Below are 26,258 nucleotides of genomic sequence, written 5' to 3'. Positions count from 1 at the left end.
TATTTTAAGATTACAAAACAGTAGAAAGAGAAGCTAGGTAGCAGTTCGTTCTAGGAATATTATTTACCTCTAGTTTCATACCAGCATAAGGCAGATAAAACATCTATTTAGCATTGTTTTGTGGGTGTACATGGGCCTCAAAGGAGCAGGAACAGAAAAGCATTAAAATCAAAATTGCAATGAAAATAACACCACGCTTAAAAGACAAAGCAAAAAGCCTCCAAGATTTCCTTGTCTTTTATAAGTATTGACCTGTACTTAAGCTCTTTTTTGGAATTGGTAGTGAGTACACGAAGCTTCTCTACTTTACTGCTACCCTAAAGGACTGCTTCCAGATAGGTCTCTCCAATTTTAACTAAACTCTTTTTCAAAACTATTTCTGAACTCCAGTCATTCTCCTTGAAAACCCAAGATAGGACAGATATATCCACATTCCTAATGAAAGCAATACACACACCTTGTGACAAAAAGCAAACTCTCTCTCCTCTTTAAAACTATTCCTGAAGTCCTGTCACTCTCCTTCAAAAGAACTTGTGAAAGCAACACTTGTGAGAGCAGCACATTCCTTCCTAAGGACACATACGACACACAACAAACACCATCACACTCATCGATGCCAACTTCCCACACACACACACACACACACACACATTCACTCTCTCTCAACTCACTCACTGTACCAGCAAGCAAGCTTTTTCCTCCAGCCTATACAGGGCTAAGGCCACATCCACAATGGGCCAGCCTCCTGGACTGGTCGGTTACCTTTCCCCCGGAGTGGGCCCCTCCTCCCTCCTCCCGGATCTCCGGAACACCTGCCTCTGCCTATCTACTGCTCTGGCTGGCACACACTTTCCCCTCCCCCGCCCCAAGGACTCTCTCGCCCTCCCCCCTTCCCCTCTTCCGAGGTTCCGGTGGTCACCTCCAGCAGCTTGGCCAGGAGGGCGGTGTACAGCACGGACAAGGGACCCAACAGTTCAGGGGCCCCGGTAGCTGCGGCCGACGGCCCAGTCGAGGCGGGTCCCGTCTCCATAGCCCGGGCGGTGAGGCTGGGGCACAACGAGTCCCCTCAGCACTCACTAACTACGACCCTACAGGATATAGACTCCCCCGCCGCTGCTCCTACTTCCGGACGCCCCGGTCGGGTTCCAGAGGAATGAACTTCGCCTCCTCTAGCCTAACCTTCCGTCCTAGGCAATAACACGTCAACCGGACGGTCCGACCCCGAGCCGGTCTCGGCCCCGCCCCTCTCCACTATGTCGTCAGCACTTGGCGCCACCGACACAGCGTCCTTGGCGCAAAGAGCGCGACACTTCGAGGAAACCGGACTGAGAGGGAGGGGCGGGTCAGGTCCGGGCAGAAGAAACCAACTGTAGGATTGGGAGGGGGATGATGAAGGAAAAAACTGCCATCCCTAACTGATAAAGGGCGGAACCATGGCGAGAGGGGGAGGCTTAGAACTCCAAACCCCAAAAAGCAAAAAGAGCTAAAAAAACCTCCGCATGAGACTGAAGGGCCGAAGAGCCAGTCAGTGAACAGGTGCCCAGGTGGACTGCCCCACACACGCCTTAGGGGCTTTGGAGCACAGCTTCCTCACTCCAAAAAAATCAGAATATGATGGGATTGGATGTGGAACAGATATAAATGAAGACACATTACCATCTTTATTGGCCATTTATGCCCTAAGGGCCACAGGACCTTTTTTCTGGAGACAAAAGTGTGGTTTCCATTGGAATGTAAACTCCTTGAGGTTGGGACCCTTTTACTTTTCTATTTGTATCCCCAGGGCTTTGCACTGGGTAAGTGCTAAATAAATGCTTGATTAGGTCATCTTATTAATGCTTTCCTTCAAAAACACCGTTACCTGCTTAGAGGCATGAACCTTGTGCACAACACTGTTCGTACTAAGTTTTTGTTTTGTACTGGGGCAGAAAAAAACCCAACTAAAAACCTAGCCCCTCTCCTACCAATCCCCACTCCTTACCCCTAAACTGCAGATCAAATGGATCCAGTAGAGTGGGTGGCATTTTGTATAGCTTTTCCCAAGGCCTCAACTCTGCCCACCCCCTGGATTCCCTATCTTCCTTCAAGTTCCAGCTAAAATCTCACTTTAATGTTAAGTACCTTCCCTCTACTGGCTTCAGTTTCTCTGGTATATATCTTGTTTGTTCATAAATACTTTCATGTTTTCTCTTTAGAATGAGCTCCTTGAGAATAAGTCTTTTGCCTTTTTTTGTTTATTCAGTGGTTAGTGCAGCAGTGCCTGACATATAGTAGACACTTAAATGCTTAGTGCCAGTGCCTGACTAGAAACGCCTTCTACAAATGCACTCCCCCTTCAGTATCCTATGAATTAAGCATTATGTGCAAAAAAAACTGCAGCTTAAGTGGAATTTTTAACTTGAGGTCTGTGAACTTTTAAAAAATATTTTGACAACTATTTCAATATAATTAGTTTTCTTTGTAATACTACATATTTCATTTTGTGCATTTAAAAACATTCAGAAGAATCCCTAAAGTTTCACCAGATTCCAAAGGGGTCTATGGCACAAAAAATGTTTGAAAAAAGGCAGGCCTAGAACAAGATAAATCTGAGGACTATTCTCCATTACACCACTCTGCCTCTTATCGTGATCACAGTATAATCACAGGATAAATGTTGGATTGACTTGACAATCTCTCTTTAACTTATGAAAGGAAAATTGGACTAGAAGGATCTCTAAGTATCTTTCAGCTTTAAATCTATTGCCTGGGGAGTGAGAGAGGGAAAAAGGAAAACCACCCCAAAGCGGGACAATGAGCAAGAATCCTAGGCCATAATCCTTAAAAAAAAATCCCCAAATGAACTTTGTCATCCTCCTTTCCTGATTTCCTATTGCACTGAACTCAACTAAAATGTTTCTAATGCCTCTTTATCCCTTCTTTTTAGCTGTCCAAGTTCAACTCCTTCAGTAACTGTTAAAATTAATAATTACTAAAATAGTGAGTAGTTCTTAAAAAAGAAAAAAAAACTAATCAACAATTACCATATTTGATCTAAGAGGAGAAAAAAATAAAAATATACATTGGAAATAATAAAGGGAGGCAAAAAAATCTTAAGATTTGGCTTTAATCCCACACCTCTTAAATTTAAGTAACTTCTTTTAATTTGGGAAATGAATAGCTAGTCAAGAAGATGGTATGTAAAACTAAGATGTAGTTTTTCAAATAGGCATACATAGTGAATTCCAGGGAGAAGATAGAACTTTTTAAAAAAGGCTCATAAGAATATATTTACCTTGTTCTGTTAATCAGATCAAAAGGTTTTTTGTTTTTTTTTTAATGGCAGAGAAAGTATACTGCCTAAGTATAGGTCAACAAACTATGCAGGATAGGGTAGATATAAGAAACACCATTCATAAATGGAAGAAAAACAGGAGTTGTCTACAGAATATGATGGATATACAGGGAACTCAGCAACAAGCACAGGTCTTTAAAAAGATAAATACAGATAATGGAACCAGAGCAGCTAAAAAACTGAATATAAGATCCTTTTGTGGTAAAGTAAAAATAATGTGAGGAGTGCTAAACATTGGAATATTACTGAGCTGACGAGAAGCCAAGACCCAAAAATAGAGTCTCTGACCATATTAGAGGGAAAGGAGAGCCAAAGAAGGAAATTCAGCCTGGGCAGCTAGGGTGGTTCAGTGGATTGAGAGCCAGATCTAGAGATGAAAGGTCCTAGGTTCAAATCTGATCTCAAATACTTCCTAGCTGTGTCACTTAACCCCCAATGCCTGGTCCTTACTCTCTTCTGCCTTGGAATCAACACAGTACTGATCCTAAGATAGAAGGTAAGAGTTAAAAATAAATAAAGGAAATTCAAGCAATGCCGTTGGACAATGGTAACAACAGAGGAAAGACTGTCACTAAATTCATTTTTTAGTTCCATTTTCTCTGCTAAGGAGAATGGAATTGTCTTTGGATTGAAAATGGCAGGACAAACGGGGTTAATGGAGAGTTGGTACCCAAGGTAAACATAGAATACAGTAAGAAAGCAGAGGATCCAAGGAGTCATCTAGTCCAACTGCATGTTACAGATGAGGAAACTGAGGCCAACTGGCATGAAGTAATTTGTTTAAGATTACACAGACAATAAAGTATTGGACAGGATTTGAACTCATAGCCTCTAAATCCTAAAACAATGCTAATCCTGCTGTTTTAAATTCAATGGCACCCTGAATACTACTCATGCTACTCCAGAAAGTGGGAATTAGGAGAATTGCAACCTCCTTCCATTTTTGACTCTACTGGTTCCTCATGTCCTTGTGCTGACTTTCTGGTCAATCCAAAATCCTTTAATCTTCCATCCCAATCACTGCAGTGCAACAATTGATAGTTAAGCAACTAATATGCTCCCTCTGCTTGGTGATCATGACTGAGAAACAAAACAAAACAAAGCTAAAAATCCTCTACTCTGGGATTTTGTTTATATTCCACTGGACTACCTCTTAGAGAAAACATTCGAAACTTTCTTGCCAATTTTCAAACTATTACTATTATCCTCCATAATGGAAAGCTGTCAACAGTGAGGAAAAAAATTATTAGATTATGGCAGTTTCTAGTGGAGTGTGAATAACATGGGTTCAATTATACCAGGGATATTTGTATTTTTAAAAGATAAATTTGTCAACAGAATGAAAGGAAAAATGGAAAATATAGAAAGCAGAGGATATTTCTGACAAAATTAGCTTATCTTCTCCCTCTTGCTTTTCCTTACCAGGCATAGGGATTAATAACACTAAACACTTCTGGAAATTTGCCCAGACCTAAGTATACATTACAGCAAAATTACTAATTTCTACAAATACCAGTAGAGGAAGAACTCTAAAAAAACCTCAGGTATTTTGCCTTCCATAAAATGCTTCAATGTTTCCGCTAAAAAAGCCAATTTTGAATTAAAAACAACAAAAGAATAATAAAATCTGTAAATTATTTCAAGTTCTACCTTTAAAATTTCCTTCAAATTATCAAGATCTTTTCAGAGAGCTATTAAAGCTTATATTAGGCAAGTCATTTGCTAAAAACCCTAAATGCTCAAATTTAATTATTATAATAATTCATAAATCATTTGGAAAGTTAATCTGTCATACTTACCATCTCAGTATATTGTTTCATGTTTTCTTTCGCTACAAGACTTATACTCTTCATAGCTGCAAGAACTGGTGGTATCTCTGGATTTGTTTCTAGTTGTTCTGTATGCAATGGAGTATCTTCTACGGAAATCATTCCTAGAGGATGTTGTTCTGTATCCAAAGGAGCATCTTCTGTGGAAATTATTTCTAGAGGAAGCTGTTTTAAATCCAAAGGAATGTCTTCTGTTGAAATCATTCCTAGAGGAAGAAAGTTAACTTAAAATGTAACTCAGCTTACAATTTGTGTTTTAGAATGTGGAATTTTTCATAGCTGCGCTCTTTGTGGTGGCCCAAAACTGGAAAACGAGGGGATGCCCATCAATTGGGGAATGGCTGAACAAACTGTGGTATATGTTGGTGATGGAATACTATTGTGCTCAAAGGAATAATAAAGTGGAGAAGTTCCATGGAGACTGGAACAACCTCCAGGAAGTGATGCAGAGCGAGAGGAGCAGAACCAGGAGAACATTGTACACAGAGACTAATACACTGTGGTATCATCGAACGTAATGGACTTCTCCATTAGTGGCGGTGTAATGTCCCTGAACAACTTTCAGGGATCCAGGAGAAAAAAAACACCATTCATAAGCAAAGGATAAACTATGGGAGTGGAAACACCGAGAAAAAGCAACTGCCTGAATACAGAGGTTGAGGGGACATGACAGAGGATAGACTTTAAATGAACACTCTAATGCAAATACTATCAACAAAGCAATGGGTTCAAATCAAGAAAACATCTAATGCCCAGTGGACTTACGCGTCGGCTATGGGGGGTGGGGGGGAGGAAAAGAAAATGATCTATGTCTTTAACGAATAATGCTTGGAAATGATCAAATAAAATATATTTAAAAAAAAAAAAAAGAATGTGGAATTTTTGCCCATTTAAACAATTCCCAACATAAGTTCATCCATAGATATAGGACACTCTTGACAGAGGTAAAGCTAGAACCTCTAAGTTCTCATGAGGGATCCTAAAATTTAATTATAAAATAAACAAATTTCTACCTCCCCTTTAATGAAGCTAAATAATATTTATATCTAGAAGAAAGTGAGAACAATTTTTTGTATTTTCCACAAGTAAAAAGTGTTAATTAAAGTAATTAACCCTCAAGACAATGGATTCATTCAATAATTAAATATCTTTAGTAAGATATATATATATTATATGAGAAAGACAGTGAGAGGCAGAGCCAGACTGAGCCAAGTCCTGTGAGCATGTATGGTAAGCCTACTTCTGGAAGAACCAGAGGATTCAGATGAGAGGGTCTCCTCTTCAAAGCATGAACAGGTATTTTCTGACCATTTCCTGTTCAGCCACTGAATGACAAAGAAAAGACCTTTTGGGTTGGCTGCTAAGCTGGAGTGTGCATACACAAAAGGTATTTCCTGGCCAAATAAATTTTTCTCTTTCCTATTGATGATGGTCGCAAGGCCTGCTGTCATGCTCAAAATAAGGAGAGAAAAAGCTAGCACCAGTGGACTACTCTTCACATTCAGGCAGACATATGGCTAAAGAATATGGTGCACCTATACATTTAGAAGCCTCTAAAATAATTTTAATTGTTCCTTTTTGAATTAGGTTAACTCAACTAAGCAAGAATTTATAGTCTCCTATCTGAATTTTACATAAGGAGCTAAATGAAGTCCTCAGGCTACTACACCTTACTAATTGGTATTTTGGGTCCTCCTTAGCCTCTGTGCTTCCTTCCAAGTTGTGCAGAAGTTACTTGGGTAATAGCTAGCTGCATCTATGGCATAAAGGAAGAACACGTTTATGAGGTAGAACCAGTAAAAAACAATGGTGCTTTTGCTTCACTTTTAAAATAGCCAGATTTAACCAGGCAGCTGCACTTATAGAACTGTGTTGAAATAAAAATGAGCTACAAAAAGAATGATAGCAAGTAATGTTTTGGAACTCTAAAAATTAAAAAAAAAACGAACAAAAAATACTATCTCAGATCAAATTATATGAATGTGGTCATTTCTTAGGATTCAGTGCCACAACAGTTACTAAGTCTGTTCAAATAGTTTGGGTAATATACCAAAATTATGTGAAGTTTACGGAAAAATTTGAGAAGAGCCTCTGAGTGTTTAATTTTTCACTGTACTATACCCTACCTCTTCAACAGACCAGAAAAGGGAAAGTGCCTACATCATGTTGGTCTCTAAATTTCTAGTTTCTTCCTCTTTAAGGCTGACTTCCATCAAACCTTATATATACCACATGAATATTCACAGATGTTCCTGTTGTTTCCTCTGCCCAAATGTAAGCTTGAGGGCAGACTCTCGTTGTATTAAATCATTGTATTCTCAATATTTAACAGAGTAGAGGTACTAAATAAATAGTTACTGATTATGTCACATCAAACAGAGAAGACAGCCAGCTACAGAATCAAACTGACCCTGGGAATCTAGTTGAGCTTCCCACCCAGCAGAGGCATTTTACCAGAGGGAAATTTCAGGCAGCCTCTAAAAGAAAAAAGAGGGTCACAGGCCATAGTGTTAGAGGGCCATTAACTCTAGAACCAGAGGGGCTAAAGCTACCCTCTAGGGATCTACACTGTGAGTATGTAAGTGCACACTGAGGAAACAGCCTGTAGGATGTGCTTTTCAATCATTTTTCAGTTGTGTCCAACTCTTTGTTGGAGGTTTTCTTAGGGAGGTTTTTCTTATATGCTATTTTCTATTTCATATGTATCCAATCAGAGATTATGATGTTTAGATAAAATGTAGCAAACTCTACTATAATTGATGGTAAAACAAACTTGTATATCAATCTTGAAAGGTCTTTTTTCCATTTTTTGCCTTTTATTCTTCCCTACTCTTAAATACTCTTGAAACAATCTGACTTAATTGGATCATTTACCAAACTTTCTGTAAACTTATTTTCCTTGTTACTGCTTCTTATTATTTAATAAGACAGTACTATGAATTTTTTCACCTTTTTCCTACTTAGCATTTTACAAGAAAGTTTATATTGTCTACCATATTTCTCCATGTGGCAAAATAGTTTCTAGATTCTTTTGGTCTCTCTGTTGTGGTTATTGATTTCCATTGGTTAAATGGTCTCAAAAAAACGGCAGTTATCTGTGCTAATGTCTTTGCCTTTATCTATTTCTTTTGGGGGGAATAAATAGCTTCTTTAAATAAACCAAACTATAAAATCAAATGTAATGGACTTCTCTACTAGTAGCAATGCAGTAATCCAGAACTATTTGGAGGGACATATGAGAAAGAACGCTATCTACATTCAGAGGAAGAACTGTGGGAAACGAAACACAGAAGAAAAACGACTGCTTGATCACATGGGTCGATGGGGAAATGACTGGGGAAGTAGACTCTAAATGATCACCCTAGTGCAAATATTAATAACATGGAAATAGGTCTTGATCAATGACACAGGTTAAACCCAGTGGAATTGCATGTCAGATATGGGAGGGGGTAAGGGGAGGGGAAGGAAAGAACATGGGTCTTGTAACTGTGGAAAAAGATTCTAAGTCATCTAATTAAATATAATTTTCAAAATAAATAGACCAAATTCGAGATATTTTCATTATATGCCACATCTTCTCATTTTCAGTCTTTTTTCTACTGTGGTATTGATTTTGTCTTTCACTATAAAGTCAATAAATCATATTGTCTTCCATATTGGCAAACATATATTTCCTATCTGCTATGGTATAATTAACTTAATTTTTTGTGAATGATCCAATAACCACCTTGTTCAATACCTCTCACACCTTTCTTCTTGAGGAAAATATTCATTATACATAGAAGAGCATAGTGTAGTATACAAGCCTTTGACCTCTTCCATTTCTTATTTCTGAGTTATGTTTTACATTTTCTACTGACTTTTTAAAGTCACTGAGTATTAAAATATATACCAAGTTAATTTGAAGGCCCTTAGTAAAATCTACCTAGAATTTTTCTTTCAGGGTCTAAAGTTAATTTTGGCCAATGGATGAAATTATCTGTTCAGTGGTCTTTTTTATAAATGTTTATCACAAATACTGCAATTGAAAATGAGCAAAAAAAGTTACAAATTTGCTGCCAATTCTACCAACTTTATTTGCCTCTCCAAGTAAAATTTGTGAACCATTTCGTGTCAAGGTTTCTGTCTTTTGGTTTCATTTATAGAGAGAATGAAAAGATTATTATGACCCAATTCCTCCAGTATAAGTCACATTTCAAGTAACCCACATATGTTTATGTATTTAATCCACACTATGTTTATAAATGATTTTTTTTAAATGTGACTGCAGTCTCTGCTCCTTTTTATCGCCCATTGCAATAAATGCAGAAAGTAATTCAGAATAGATGGCTATTTTGTATTTTTATGTGTTTCATGGGTTGTTATAACCAAAGAATTAACCAATAGTCAAGTTTCAGTTTTGCACTTAATCATGTTCCTAATCAAGATCCATTTTTGTTCAGGTTTTTAAATGTTAAGTTGTCTTAAATTGGGGAATGATAGTTGTTTTTTTTTTTTGCTCACACTCTCTATATACAATATTAAATGAATTTTGTCTCCCTTTGATGACAAAATCATCTTACTGAACTCACCAAGAAAATTTTGTCTGTGATGTACATTATTTTCCAAAGAAAGATGAGCATTTTCTAAATAAAAATAAGGAAGCCTTACCTCTAGCCAAATCTTCAACATTTTGGTCTGGTAAAGTCTCTATGACTAGTAGTCCATCTTGTGAGTCACTGACATCTATGATCTCTTTTGAATCCAAAAGACCATCCTTTTCTGAGATGTCCAAATTCTCATCAGGCTCTTCCACTTTAAGAACTTTAATTTCCATATTCTCTGGTGGCCTCTTGTTTTCCTCTGGTGCAAATGTATCCTCTTCATTCACTGCAAACTTTCTTCCTTGGACTCCTCTGGGTTCTATTTTTTGGTCTACAGGAAATACTAAAATTTCCATATTTTTATGCTGGTGTATTAGTGAGTCACAATATATGGTTCCAAATAACTTGTAGATTCACTTAACTTTGTTACTTTCCTCTTAAAATCAAATATTTGTAGTCATGCTACCCTCCCCTCAAATATACATATTTGTTGTTTATGCTTACTATAAGAAACAAATTTCTTCCTGGGAAAAGTCAGTATAGAGAGTAATCATATATTTGAACATATGGATTTCTCAGTATCTCCCTTAATATGCATATAATTTCATCTTTAGAAAATTGATAAATTTGTTTTGTTCTCTTAAGCATTCAGAATGATTAAAATTTTATTCCTGTGCTTACAAAGTAGTTATTTTTAGAAAATTGTTCCCTCTCCTAAAAGGTTAGTGGATTAAGAATAACTTGTTGAGGTCACTGTTTGTGCTTATCATCCATAACCAATGCTCAAAAATGAGCACAATAAGCTCAACTAGTGTATTTTCCTACTAATTAGTGGCTACACAATCAATTTATTTGGAAAAGTTTTAACTAGGTTGAAATTAATGTGATAGATTAGGGGGGAGTAACAGAGAAATGATCAGTGAATTTTAATAATTTTCTGATATTCCTGTTCCTCATGGCCACAGGTGATAAAGTAGTTGAATTGAATAATTATCTTCACACAGAAACTTTTATTCAAAGTATTCTTAAGAGGATATTATACTTACTATACCCTCAGTAATTCAGTTACTCTTATTGTACTTTTTAAATAAATAACTTCTGTCTTAGAATCAAAACAAAGAATTGACATTCAGAATCAATACTACATATATTGATTCTAAGATTAGAAGAGCAGGTAAGAGCTAGGCAATCGGAGTTAAATGACTTGCCCAAGGTCACACAACTAGAAAGTGTCTGAGGGCCCATTTGAACCCAGGTCCTTCTGACTCCGGGCTTGGCTCTCTATCCACTATGCTAGCTAGCTGCCTCAGTTACCCTTATTGTTGAGAACAATAACATGCTGGATATGTAGTGAGAATTCTGAGTCAACAGGTATGTTTGAGTCCTGACTCTGACACTAATTAGCTTTGTGACCTTAGGTAAATCATTCAGAATCATATATTTTAGAGGATCTAAGATGCAGAGCTAGGTCACTCCTTTCATTTTATAGATGGGAAAACTGAGGCTCAGAATAAGGAAATGGCCAAGAGATTATTGGCTTCTAAACTCACTGAGTCAGTTTTCATCTATAAAATGAGAATGATATTTGTACTGTTTTGCTGTGAAGAATGTATTTTCTAAAATTTAAAGTACTATGTATTATTCTCATTAATAATTAACCAACTGAATAAAACAAATCTTCCTCCTTTTGAGAGAGAAGTAGAGGGCTACTAGGGAAGAATATCATATATGCTATCAGAAAGGGCCAATATTTTTGCTTGTTTTGCTGAACTTTTTGTTATTGTAATGGAGGGTTTGATTTGTAAGAGTAAGGATGGTTTTGTTTTAAAAACAAAAGTCATCAATAAAACTTATTTTAAATAATAATACTCAATTGCCACTGAGATAAATGAAAAAAAATGAATTTTAAGTCAAATAAAAGGAAATGAAGAGATATTCTTAAGAATAGTGAAATTTCATGTGCTCCTATACAAATCAGGCTGATCTCATACCTAGGACAAAGGATACTAGAAAGGATATAACCACCTTTATCCATTCAACCTAATTCCAGAAGAAAAAAATTTTTACTTTACCTGTAAGAGGCACCCTAGAAATTTCTTCTGGAGGCTCAATAGCTGCTAATGGTACACTCTCTTCCACCAAAGGATGTTTGTACCTGACAAAATAGATCAGGTCTTGAATATCATCTAGCAGAGCAGACTCTTCATCAAACAAGTCTATCTCCTTCATGCCCAGTTCCTTGTTTTCTGCTGCTCTTGAATCTAACATTTTCTCCACCATATCAAGGATGTTTGACTCTGAAGAGCGAAAGACATCATCCAGGGCCTTTTCCATATTATATGCCAGGCTCTCCCTTTGAGCACGCTCTAGCTTCCTTTCCATGTCACGGAATGTGGATTCCATTTGCAGCATATTCTCAGACCCAAGGTACTTTTCTAACCTTTCTACTCGTTTTTCATCAAGAAAGCCCTTAATTATAGGCAACTGCTTTATCGTGTCACCATCTTCCGACTCTAAAGCATTTTTATAAGCAAGATTATCTTCAAGATCTATAAAATCAGATTGCTGATATGTTTGGCTTTCCTCCTCAGTGAAATTCTGTGAATGTTCAAGGTCCTCTTGGGAAAGCTCATCTGGCCAAGACTTTTCTGTGAAACTGAAGTCTATTTTGTTTTTCAGACCATCTTCTTTCTCAAAATAATTAGTTTCTTCAACCAAATCTTGAGCCTGATTTTTATCCTTGTCAAGAAATTCACTAAATGCATTTTTTTCATTTTCATTTTTCTCAAGGGGATTCTTCCCTTGCTCCTTTATAGATATTTTAACAGGTTCTCCATCCTTCTCAATTACTTCTTTGGGTGTAGTCTCAATTGACCCTTGCAAGCTGCCTATTCCCTGATTTTCCAAAATCATACTTGTTTTTTCTTTGGTGTTTTCCAAGGAATGCATCAGATTAGTGACTCCTGAAGTAGCTTTTCTCATTTGCACATCAACATCAAGCCTACTGCTCTGGCCACTAGCAGCAGCACTTATAGCATTTTCATCTTCTAACAAATCCTCAGAATTGGGGAAGTCATCATCCTCAGCTTCTGCCTTTTCTGTCTGGAAATCTGTTGTTCCTATAGTAAGGGGTTGGCCTACATTTTCTTTGAAATGAGTTGCTTCTCTCTCCTTAGGAATATCTTTGTCTTTATTTTGTGCACTCTCCATTTCTTTGTGATCATTAAGATTTTCATCTGGAGAGAATAATTTCATTACTTTGCTTCTATCTTTGGAGAATTGATCTTGAATTTCTCCTTCAGAAAGCTTGGTCTTTTCATCCAGCTGCTTGTTAATCTCAGTTTCCACATCTTTTTCCTGCTGGCTCAATATATTTCCTTCCAACTTAAGATTTTCTTCCACTTTTTCTCTTGGTAAATCAGTTTGATCTTCAGAAGAAATGTTGACTTGATATTGAGTTTTAAGCCCAGCTGGCTGTGTGGCTTGCTTTCCTTGAATCTTTTCTGAAAACATTTCCTGCTCTTGTTCATTTTCTGAAATATCTCTTATATCTACATTTCCTTTGGATGCATTTTGTTGTTCATCTTCTAACAGTGATTTAATATTTACAGATTTCTGTTCAGTATTTTTCTCTTTCATTTTCTTCCAAAGAGTTTTATGGACAGGATCACTCTCTAAGTTTTCATATAAAACTTTCTGTCCAGACTTTTCCTCATGGAGCTCCTCTTTTGTGATTTGGTGGACAATGGATTCTTTTAGGTCACCTTCCATAGGATTAAGTTTAAGGTCAATTTCAGGAATAGGACTTTTTATAGCACTGTCCTTATCTACCAATTCCATTCCATCCTTTGGAAATTCTTCCTTATATGACTGTATTTTCTCACTTTTTTCCTTAATTCCAGTAACTGTGGCAATTTCAAGGGTATCATCTAGGTTTTTGTCATGATTAGTTACAGGAACTTCTATAGTCAAAAAAGTGCTATCTTCTTCCCATTTGCCTGTTAAGACTTTTTCATTATCCTCCTCCTTTTCTTCATCTAAATCAGAGCCATCCAAATCTGTGGCATCTTCTTCACCTCCACCAACAATAGAGAAAATGGTATCTCCTAAGGTTTTCAATATATTTTTATCATTCTTTTCACCAGTCCTAGGTTGAACCACTTCATCAGTATCTTCTTCAGGAAACAGACTTTCACCTGTTGAATATTTCTCAACTACAGTATTCACTGATGTTTTCCTGTCTTCTCCATTTGAAAAAGTTAGTAATGGTGGTTCATCAAAGTTCTCTTTATCCTCTTCTTCAACTTTGGAATCGTCAACATCCAATTCCCCATCAAACTCATCTTCTAATGAAGTAACAAGCCTAGTTGTTTCATCATCAGATACAAGAGCATCTGCAGTTGAGCCAAATTTTGTTTTCAAATCCAAATTCATTTCCTTCTTCAAAAGTTTATAGGCATCAATCTCTTCCCAGTCCTTGGAAAGTTGTGAAGTATTAATGTTTTTGGCATTTTCGCTTTCGGGCACTTTTAATTTATCTTGCAGCATTTCTTCTAAGGGCTCAAGGGAGGGTTGGTTTCCATGAGGATTATCTACATGACTATTTACATGAACAGGGGGCATCTGTGTCTCAAACTCTTCCTCTAGATTCTTAGTGTTTTCAGAAGGTAAATTGTTTTCTTCTGAATTTGCAAGAACTTTGCTGTCCATTGCTGTTTCAGGCTCATCATCCTTGGATACTTCAGGAGGTTTTTCAATATTCAGCTTCTCAGGATTCTCCTCCTCCATTTCTTCTATAGGATTCTCAGAGCCTTCAATTCCTGAAGTGTTCAATTCATCTTCCCCTTTGCCCCTCAAAGTTTCTCCCAAAAATCCTAAAAGATCTTCAACATCATAATTATCAAAATCATCTGTTCCTCCATCAAAACAAACAAAATCTGTTTCCTGAAAGGAAAGAACAATGTTATTGTGCTATACCATCTTTTATAGAACTGCCATGCAATTAAAAGTGGGGTAGTAAAGTGGGATAGTTACAGCTCAAAGTGCTCATCCATACTCATCTGCAAAGATTCTGTCACAGGTCAATGCTACCAGCAACTCTAGAAAAATTAACTAATAGGAGCAAACTGCACTCTATCACTTTGGCCATCAGATACCTTCACCTAGCAAGAGGCCATGATGCCTTGGATTTACTGAAGACCAAGGCTTCCATCCCCAAACTCCTTCTCTTTCCCTCCTCTGAATCTACCAAATATGCAGTCACTTAAAGTCAGTTAATACTTTTGTAAGAATAGGGATTGATTGAATAAATCAATAAAGTTAACCTAACTTATTTAAAGTAAGAGACAGGGGCAGAGCTGGGTGGTTCAGTGTATTGAGAGCCAGGCCTTGAGACAGGAAGCCCTGGGTTTAAATCTGGCCTCAGGCACTTCCTAGCTATGTGACCCTGGGCAAGTCATTTAACCCCCTTTGCCTAGCCCTTTCTGCTCTTCTGCCTTAGAACCAATACTGAGTCTTGATTCCAAGACAGAAGGTAAGGGTTTTTAAATTAATTAAGAGATAAAATGCCATACCCCCATACCTTATCAAGGAAAGAACCCATTTTAATCAATGAATCACAGGCTTTTTTAGACTAAGCATGGGGGGGGGGGGGGAATCCTTGACCACTGGGCACAGACTGCCTGAGAAAATTGAGTAACATTCTGAGCAGCCTGTATAAAACCAGAGTGCTGGTTTAGAACTAGAAAGATTTGATCAAAAAGGGATAAAAGAGTATTTCAGCTAAATTCCTGAGAAGTAACTGATTTCTGGCAGAGAAACAGAGCCCTGGGACTTGGTCTTAAGTCTCTTCCCACCTCCTCCACCAGAGGAAGACATCATAAACTTCAGGGTCTGGAGAGCTTCCCATTTTCCCAGGACTGTTCTACCAGCAGTCCCAAATAAGCTGGCTCCAATGTCTCTGGGACCCAGTGGAGAGTGTCACACCTAAAGTCAAGAAGACTCACGTTCTTGAGTTCTGATCTACTTGCTTACTACTACCTGTGTCACTTAACCCTGTTTGTCTTGGGTTCTTCATCTGTAAACTGGGATCAAGAAGAGTATACATGACTGAAAAGACTGAACAACAATAACAAAAATTAGGAGCCAACCAAAGACTGGAGTCAAATTCAAAGCTCTCCCAAGATTCCTTGTTCTTTGTGTTTAAGCTGGCTTTCCCTGTAACGCTGTTCTATGAGGGAGTATACCACAAACTTGGTTTTGATTGTATTGTATTCCTCTTGGAATCAATACTTCATAGCAGTTCCAAGGCAGAAGAGTTAGGCAATCAGGGTTCTGTCATTTGCCTGGGGTCACACAGCCAGGGAGTGTCTGTGGCCACATTTGAACCCAGATGCTCCCAACTCCAAGTCTGGCTTTTTATCCTGAGCCACCTAGCTGCCTGACACAGACTTCTGAGGGAAGGAAACTGTTTGGTGACAAACAGTTGTCCCAGCATGGCAGGTTGATATATCACGTCTCAGTGAACACCCCTTTCTAAAGAATCACCAAATCTGGCTGACAATGGCTAACCCATGGCTATTGTAGACAGGATGTCAAGTGCCTGTGGCTGGAGGCGATCTTCCCCCAGGATGCTGCCACCCTACTCAAGTGGGAGGGACAATCATCGATTCAGAGAACATGTTTCCCGTCAATTGAAGCAAATCTACCAGTCAAGTCAACAAGCATTAAGCACCTACTATGTGCCAGACACTGTGTTAAGCACTAGGGACCCAAAGACAAAAGAGAGTCCCTGCCCTTAAGGAACTCAGTCTAATGTCCGAGACAATGTAAAAACCAGATATAAAAAGGATAAATTGGAGATAAGTCTCAAAAGGGAAGGCACTAAGATTAAGAAGGATTAAATTTTCTTGCAGAAAATGGGATATTGACTGAGACTTTAAGGAAACCAGGGATGCCAGAAAGCAGAGATGAGGCAAAAGAGAGGTCCAGATAGTTAAGGGAGAGCCAGTAAAAAGGCAAAGAGTGTGGAGATGGAGTTTTGAGAGCAAAGAACATCAAGAAGGCCAGCATCACTGAACTGCAGAATACACCGCAGGGAGTAAGGCATCAATAGGCTGGGAAAGTGGAAAGACAAGTTATGAAGGATGTAAAAACCAGAGACGACAAGGAGTCACTAGAGTTTATGGAATAGGTGACATGATCAGACTTGCACTTTAGAGAGATCAGTTTGACAGATGAATGAAGGATGGATTGAAGAGAAAAAGGCAAAGAAAATCACTACAAAGCTACTATAATACTGTAGGTATAAAGTGAGAAGGACCTACACTAACTATGGTAGTTGCTGTGTCAGAGAAAGGAGGGGAAGGGTAAGAGAAAAAAATAATTTTTAATGAACAACTCTAACAATTTACTTGCAAAAATGGGCCAATGTATGCCTTAAGATTAATGAGCTACAAAAAATACTGCATTCTTGACAAGGGTTTATACACAATAGTTAAGCTCCTCAAGGGAGAGGTAGTAGTTGCACTTTGTTTTTGTATCCCCAATACCTAGCAAAGTGCCCAACACCTAGAAAACACAATATAAGCTTGTTGAATTGAACTGGAATTTCAAGTGTGAAGGAAAGGGCCCATAGGCTACCTATCTTGCTGCCTGAAAATCTTTTATATTTCTAAAATTATATCTTACATATCATTGTTTTTAAATTTTTCTCTCTAGTACAATGGTACAAATTAAAATTTGATTCAAAGATTTCTGGATTTTTTTTTTTACTTCCAAGCTGAAAATAACTACCATAGCATTTTAAAACCTACTTAGTAAAAATGGATGCTCTACTTAATAATTTGAAATTAAGAACAACAAAAAAATTCTCATTACTTACATCTGTTGGTAGTTCCTGTTCTTGTTCAGAATATTGATGATTTACTTCAATTAAATCCTTTGGAAAGTATCCAAAAACACTGCCAACCTGTCCAAAAGAATAAACAAAAAGGATAAAATATTGAACTTTTAGTAGTAACAAAATCTGTCAAAATTTTTATAGGATCTCTAATAGGAATGTTTTACATGCTATTTAGAACATTATTTTTTATTTAAGAGAGACTCAGACTGTCATTAATGTTTTTTATTAATGAAGATGAGCACAAGTCAGTTCTGAAGCAGATTTTCAACTACCTCTATTATAGTAGGTGGGGTTGCTATTACATGTTTAGACTCATGATGCATGAAATGTATTCTTATTAGAAACATTGTTTGAAAGACAAAAAAACCCCAAATACTAATATGACAATAATGTATTTTATATTTATATATAAAACTACTCATTACATAAACACAGTGTTTACAGTCTTCCTAATCATGAAACAGCAACCACAGGAAATAAAAATTAAGAAATGCAAAATTTCTGACATGTTATCTTCAAAATATCAAAATAGAAGCTAATTACTCCTTGATATAAATAGCCTTAAAAAAACAAGAATTCATAACCAACTAATTCATAACCAGTTTCTATTCCAAAATTAATTTCTTTCCCAAGAAAACCTGTGAACCATAGCACTGTCATAATCCACCTTGATGCACTGTAAAGACATGTGTCTTTTCCACAGTGATATAAGTATCTTTAAGTGGTTACATAAAAAGAGTATCTATCATAAGTAGCATATAGCTAAAGGTTATATGTGTGTATATAGATACAAATAGACAGACATATATTTAATTTGTTGGTTACATTAAAATCCCCTCACTCCACTCCCTTTCCTGCCCCAGAGAAGGTATAAACCAATAAAAAATTCTGTATATATATTAAATTGTGTCTTTCACATTTCTATCAGTTCTTTTTCTGAAGATGGATATTCACAAATTATTCTTCAAATATTAATTCTATAGCTACATATAATGTTCTCTTGGTTCTACTCTTTTTAGTCTTCATAATTTCATGTAGGTCTTTTCAATTAAAAAAGCTATTCTGCTCAATCATTTCATAGGAAGCAGTAGTATTCCATCATAATCATAATCACAACTCATTCTGTTCATCCCCATCAATGGATGGACATGCCCTCAATTTCTAGTTCTTTGCCACCATAAATAAAGTTGCCATTAAATATTTTGGAATATATAGATATACGGGTACTCACACACACACACACACACACACACACACAAAAAGAGGAAATAAAATATCTTATCACTAGGTAAATATTTCACAGTGATAATCTCATTAGTAATATCTGACAACTGCCTAAAAGTAAATAATTACTCCTAGAATGTTGTTAGGAAGATTAGATATAATAAAAAAAAAACTGACAGATATGCCATTAAAGTCAGAGTTTCTAACATATCCCCCAAATGGCTTCAGAATGTCTAAAAAAAGAGGTTCCAAGCACCATTCTAAAAATTTTTTAAAGGAGAACCTGTATTTTCTGAAAGAACAATAATTGTCAAATGAAGAAGAGGCTAAGACAATAAAAACAATTGGAAAGAGCTCAGAAGTAGGAATTAAGATACATGTTTTCTAATTCCAGTTCTTCCACTAAATAACTTCCATTGACTTGTGCCCATAGACAATCACTTAAGGAAAACTAAAGCCCAGAGTGGGATTCTGCCAAAGAGAATGACTGGATAGGTCTCTATACTTTTCAGTTTTATATCTCTATATCGTAGGGAAAAGTAAATTTCACTTGTCCATGTAAACAAGCTTTAATGAGAATGAGAAAAATAAGCAAAGAGGAAGTATTTCTTGAAAAAAAAGTTCTTAAACAAAGAGAGTATTTATTATTTTCCACTTAAGCAATAAATATGGAGATTAGCAAACCCTATATTTACACACTGGGTGGTAACACCTTCTCTCAAGAATACCAAATGGAATTAGAGAGAAGATATATCATTTTGCTACAATAGGAAAAAAATAATGCTTAAGTCAGTAAGTCAATAAACATTTATTAATGTGTCTATCATTTTGTGTCTATCACTGTGCTAAATGCTATGGATACAAAGAAAGTCAAAACACACACACACACACACACACACACACACACACACACACACACACTCTGCTCTCAAGGAACCCAAGTAAACAACAACATATGCAAACAGGCTCTGGACAGAATAAAATGAAGGCAACAATAGAGGGAAGGCATACAATTTAGCACAAGCTACTGTTAGATGAAAGGGTGGGTGTGGGAAAATGTGCAGCTATGTTTATAGGTACCACAGACTCTGAGTTTCTCTCAACTGCCAACACTTTTTTCTTTCCAAAGCTATACTAGAAATAGAAAGTTTTCCTTAATAGAGATTACAAGGCATGTTCTAAGGCAAACTCTAGGCAATTAAGCATGACTCAAGTTGCTCTATTAATTATTAAGCAGCAAAACAGTGGGTCAGTAGCATTTGGGGTTCTCTTGGTAAAGATACTGGAGTGATTTGCCATTTCCTTCTCCAGTTCATTTTACAGGTGAGGAAACTGAGGCAAACAGGGTTACATGACTTGCCCAGGATCTTACTTCTAATAAATGTCTGGGGATGGATCTGAACTCAGGTCTTCCTGACTCTAGGTCCAGTACTGTATTCACTCCATCCACTGTCACTTGGCTGCCCTTGCTATGCACTAACTGGCACTAAAAATACTTATTCATTGTTCTTATTAAGCATCTATTATGCTGAGGTTGGGAGCTAGGTATTGTGATGGATATTGTGCTGGGCCTGGAGTCAAGAAGACCTGAGTTCAGATCCACCCTCAGATACTTGTTAGCTGTATGACTCTGGGCAAATTAACTTAATTCTCTTTCCCACAGTTTACTCCTCTGTAAAATGAACTGGAGAAGGAAAGAAAAACCACTCTAGTATTTTTTGCCAAGAAAACCCCAAATGGGGTTGCAAAGGGTCAGACATGATTGATAACAATAAAAACATCTTGAAATGGCTATATATGGGTTATAAAAATATAAAATATGTCTTACTTTCTAATATAGCCAACGAGACAAGATACATACACAAATAAACTACATAAGGTACTAGATGACAAACAGCAAACAAGTTTGGGGTTAGAAAATCAAGAAAGGCTTCATGGATAAGATGGGGTTGGCACTTGTCCTCAATCTACTAAACAGCAGAGTAATACTACATTATAGAACACTTCTTCTTAAGGAATTTCTTCCTTTGTGAGTCTTTTAAATAGAATAGATTTTTATTCATATCAGATATTTTAACTGTATTATTCCCTAGAATTTGGATGTTAGATTGGAGGCTATATGTCAAGATCCTAGACACAGCATTCTGTTTTTTAAAAATTATACTACTGCTTCCTGAAGGGATTTTTTTCTTACATAATTTTTTCAAGTTTTAAATTTTTTGAGAGTAGGGAGTACACCTTTCTTAGAACACTTACCACAAATACTAAGAACACTTTCAACATGGAGCAAATATTAAGCTCCCAACCCACCACACATTAAAAAAATAAACAAAAGGATAAATCATAAGCATTCCTTTCAGTCACACAGTCACACATCTCTTTCTGATAATTTCCCCAAATTAATTTTTTAAAAATATATATCTGCATTTTGACAGATTAGTATCAGGTCAACTGAACCAAACTAGTAAAATGTGTAGCTGTGAACAGTCTAGCAAAAAGACAATTAGATGAGATGAGGCAAGAGAAGAGGAAGGAGAATGAGTGATGGTGGAAGAGGGGAAAAAATGGCTGAAAAGGAGCTAATTACAACAGAATCCAATAAAAAGTCCTTATAAGAGGAAAAAACAACACAGAGAAACATAGTAAAAGCCTAATTTTCCTTCTTCCCTGTCCCTAACCCCCCCCCCCATTTTAATGATGTTGAAGGCTCTCCAATGACATAACCTATTAACAACCCAGAAAACTACATACCACAAGTTCCCAGGTGTCCACTAGACATTTCATAAACAAATGTTAGCTAACTCACTATAAAAGAAAATGCAACATCAAGAATCAACTACTTAAACTTGCATATCCTGAAACCCTATAATAGTCTTACCTTCTTAAATTAGAGGAAAAAAAATTAATATTTCTGTCAAATTTAAACTACATGGGAATGTCACTTGTCAGTGCAACAAAGGGTTACTTACAAGTTTTTACCACCTCAACCTTACATTTCCTGAATTTCATGGATTACAAGAACCTAGACTCAGTGTTGCACATTTGCCAGAAACAAACAAACAAAAAAAAAAACAAGAATCTCAAGGAAAAAAACATCGTGATTGAAAGACAGTAGTATGGGGCTGCAGCTAAGTAGCTCAATGGATTGAAAGCCAGGCCTGGACAGGTGAGATCCTAGAGTCAAATCTGGCCTCAGATACTTCCAATCTGTTTGACTCTAGGCAAGTCACTTGCCTAGCCCTTACCATTCTTCTGGTTCCTTGGATCAAATACACAGACACAGTATTGACTTTAAAACAGAAGTTAAGAGTTTAAAAAAAAAAGACAATGATACAATGAAATAATGGGAGAAACAAAAAAAGAATATATTACTTACACTTCCAGCCCAAAGTTCAGGTAATGTTCCTACTAATTTGTAATAGACATACACAGCTTCCCCTTCTTTAAAATTTACAAAGCGGCAATCTGGACCAGTGAAATCCTCTAGAGCTCTACCCCGATACATTAGCACTGTAAAGAAGAAAGATACATTTCAAACAACACAATTAATCCTTCCCATTTCTATTTGCATTTATAACCTCTTTAGAATATCCAAACACTTTGAAGATGTGAATTGTTTTCCAATTATTTGTCTTAAGTTTTTTTTGTTTGATTTTAATCATTCATTTTAATCATTAATAGGTGAATTGGTTGATACCGATTCTATGGAAGGATGGCAATGAAACCTAGAGAAATTAAAGTGATTTGGACAGAACCCTTAGCTCCCTGTATAATAACTTAATTACCAGGCTTCTCCACTTTATGTTTATAAAAATATCCATTTCACAGGTAGATAAACTGAAGTATAATAATTGGCCAAGTGACTTTACCAAGACCACACAAAGAGTTGGTGACTGAGCTGTGATGAGAACCTAAGAGTCCCAAGGGATAATTATCTTAAATTAAATAAGAGAAGGTGGCATAAGTATATATGGACAAAATTTTCTACAAAATATCTACAGACTAAAAAAAACTCAACATTGTCGGTAGACACTAAGGAGAAATTTAGAAACGAGAGATCAGAGTATTATATAGATTTAGAGCTGAAAGAGACTTCAAAGTCTCTTAGTAAAAGTCTCTCAACGTCAAACTTATAGGACACTCCATCATTTTCCAGGTAAACTGAGACCTAGAGAGGTTGCTATTTGCCTACATATAGTCACAGAGAGTCTAAGTGTTGGACACAGGACTTGTCATAAATTGCCTTAACACTGAGCACCCTGAAGGACTTAAATCAAGGAGAAACTCAGATCTGAATTAGTGTTTTTATCAGTCACATTTATATGTATGTGTATACACACACACACACACACACACACACACACAGAAATAGACTGAATCAGGAAGACCTAGGATCAAATTCCATCTGTAGAATACTGGCTGTATGACTCTGGGCAAGTAAGTCACTTTTCAGAGTCCCAAATAACTCTTTAAGACTGCAGAATACTTTCTAATCTACCTTGGTAAAGGGCGTAAAATCATAGGTGATAAAAAAAGGGGGAAAAAAACTCCAAACCTAAATTTAAAATACAGACATTTTCCCTCAGTATCAAAAAGAGTCCAAAAATGTACACAGTGGTTAAAGGGAAAGGGAGAAGGGGGCAGTGGAAAACAATATTCCTTTCCTAAGCAAAGAAATCATTAAAGTTCTATATAAATTAATTCCCAACTATCCTTTGGAATGAGATGTATATGTTATAAGATCTGTTCCAAAGAAGTCTCTTGAAAAAAAAGAAAGTAATGAAAGTTTCAATGTGTTGCTAATATCCCTACGTTAACTTTTAGCAATCTGTTGACACAAGTCAAAGTCTTTTAGTTGTATATTGATTTGGCTAGATTTTCTTCCGGAAATATGATTCCTGTATTTCAAGTTATGAGAATTTATTTTTTTTTAAAGCACTTGTGTATGAGGAATGGATGATGACACTCAGCCTTTTCTGAATGTTTTATTTATCCTTGAATATTAAAAAAAAATAAGTTACTTCTCTTCTGGCACTTATGTTAGCCAGTTAAAAAAATTGTGTTGTCAGACAAAAGATATCTACAAATGATGGGTAATAGTGGAATATTTGGGGATTAAAAAAAAAGTGGATGAAACCAGAATTGTAATATTGGTGTATTGTTTTTTTGATCTTCAAAATTACTTATAACTATTCCACTCCCCCTTACAGCCAGTAAAGGGATTTATAAAAGTCAGAAACCCCGTTTTAACTGCTCCAACTTCCTTGCCAATAAAATGGGACATCCCAAGAGTCCAGCATGAATGTTTTGGTCTCAAGAGTGAAAGCTATGACCTCCCTAGTGTGCCGTGCTGGAAAGAGAAATGATCCACGCAAGGACAAGATTCAGAGGTCAAGGATGACCAACGTTACCAATAATAATGTGATGTGTGTGTGTGTGTGTGTAGGTGATTTGGGCTTTTCCTTTCCTAAACCAAAAACACTTTTCAAAAAGACAGCTAACTAGCAAACAATTCCAGTAGGACTTAGCGAGAGGGCGGAGAAAGCAGCCCATGAGACTGCTTTAAACCTAGCAACCCATCTGGTTCCACAAATGCAGCAGAGGAGGTCTTTACAACAGTGTTGGGGCTCGAAAGCACTTTCTCCCAGACTAAAGAAAAAACATCAACCTTCGAAAACCGACAAAGCCCAAAGGGGATTAAAATGTTATGTTTCTTCACCTCCTAGAACGGAAGGGGAGGACAGGAAGAGGGTGACCCCAGGACCCATGCCGGTAGTTCGGCCCAGGGCGAGGGTACATCTCTCCTGCTCTCCCCTCTCACGATTAGGGGGTAAAAAAAAAACTTGCAACAAGTGGAAGAAGCCGGCGAGCTCGGATGCCGCGGTGGCAGGCTGAGGCGGAGCTGCGGAGACGCCCAGACCCAGGAGCAGAAAAACCGGGGGAGGGGGAGGGGGGACTCTCTTCGGCTTTTTGAAGCCTGAGCTGTTCCCAGGCACCAACTCGGCCTCCGGTCTCCAGCTCCTAAGGGGCACAGACCTCGGGAGCAGGCAGCTTGTCTTCCCCCAGCCATGCAACTCCGCGTATCCCCCCCACTCCTCCTTGTCTCTCCCGCCCCCGTCCCCCGTGGGCCCGGGCACCCACTCACTGCTGCACTCCTCGTCGGCGCAACGTTTCAGCTCCGCGAAGCGCCGGTCCCCGCTTCGATTCGCTTGACCCAGTTGCGGCCCAGAAAAGAAGAGCAGAACGAGAAGGCAGAAGGGCAGGAGCTGCGCTGCAGCCATGTTGGCGGGGCTGGGGCTGGGAATGGAGCTGGTGGGGGGAGAGGGGTGGGAGGAGGCCCCAGGCGCGGAGGACGGCGATGGTGAGGCGGAGGGGAGGAGAGAAGAGAAGGCGGGGGCGAGCGGCGAGGTTGGGACCCGGGTTTGGGGCGGAGGGAGAGCATGAGCAGTGCCAAGGAGACACGTCAGCCGCGCTGGGGATGGAAAAGGATGGGAAGGGAGGGCTGGGGGAAGAGGAAAGGAGGAACCGGAGACCCAGCTGCATCTCTCAGGCCTAGGCGAGGGGCGGGGAAATGCAAGGGAGACCCCGCCACCTGGCCATTATTCCGTCATCCTCTGCTTGCCCTATCCGCTGCTCCCATTCTGCTCCCTTTGTGCTGCGGACCGCTTTCCCTACTCCTAAGTGCTGGACACCTCTATCCTAGCGTGGATTCCCATAGCAGCCCTTCCTTGAACTGGGTCGGGCTGCATTCGTATCCTCCTCCCTGCCATTTATGGTCCATCTTGGCCTTTCCCCTTCCACTGTCTCTTGTCCTGACCATTAAGTGTCATTCTTGCCTTCACTAGCTCCACAGTCCCTCCCTTTTAACTTTGAACCCCTACCCCTACCCCACACCTCCCGGGACATCCTATAGTGCAGCACCAGATAACGAAAAGAAAGAGAGATTTTGGAGGATCTGGGGCCAGTCTGGAAAATGAGATATGATGGAGAGGAGGAATGGAGCTTCTCGCTACCAAAGAGGGGTTTTACAATCAAGAGAAGTATAAGATAATGAGATGAGTTTGAGTAATCATTTTCACCCAGACCTCTAAATTAGACTTGTACCTCAATTTTTACCTCTGTTAATCTACTGTAATTTTGTAGTAGAGTTAATATTGTATAGATACTATACTTATAAAGGGGATAGTGACCCCCAGAGGAAGGATTTCACTATTCTTGGTAGACATGTGTATACATATACATGTATTTACACAAAGAGTTATGCACATATATTACACAATCAATTCTTATGTGCTAGAAAGACGACATCTGTGATGTGACTACATTTAGAACTAGAACATGGTTTGCATCTGACCTTAGCTACTAACTGTCTTAACTTTGAGCAC

At 37.9% G+C, this 26,258-nt stretch overlaps 2 protein-coding genes across 4 annotated transcripts in view; one reads left to right on the top strand and one right to left on the bottom strand.

Annotated features, from left to right (window-relative positions):
* HHIPL2 (HHIP like 2) overlaps positions 1–26,258 on the top strand; it is a 148,858-nt gene that overhangs the window by 21,612 nt on the left and 100,988 nt on the right. The gene's annotated exons all lie outside the window — the stretch shown is intronic.
* Positions 5,101–25,698, bottom strand: LOC130457150 (transport and Golgi organization protein 1 homolog). 2 transcript variants are annotated; one of them, XM_056815965.1, is made up of 6 exons: positions 25,019–25,698; positions 22,250–22,383; positions 17,629–17,715; positions 11,819–14,690; positions 9,814–10,089; positions 5,101–5,369 (listed from the first exon to the last, which is right to left on the bottom strand). In XM_056815965.1, exons 1-6 carry the CDS (start codon positions 25,152–25,154, stop codon positions 5,116–5,118), a joined length of 3,759 nt encoding a protein of 1,252 aa, XP_056671943.1. In that variant the 5' UTR covers positions 25,155–25,698; the 3' UTR covers positions 5,101–5,115. The 2 variants fall into 2 exon arrangements, with proteins under 2 accessions (XP_056671943.1, XP_056671944.1); XM_056815966.1 differs by having other exon boundaries at positions 25,015–25,154.

Source organism: Monodelphis domestica, chromosome 2 (assembly GCF_027887165.1).
Source record: "Monodelphis domestica isolate mMonDom1 chromosome 2, mMonDom1.pri, whole genome shotgun sequence".
Classification (NCBI taxonomy): Eukaryota; Metazoa; Chordata; class Mammalia; order Didelphimorphia; family Didelphidae; genus Monodelphis; species Monodelphis domestica.
Note: the sequence above shows the minus strand (reverse complement) of the source record. Positions and strands in the feature narration are given on the sequence as shown.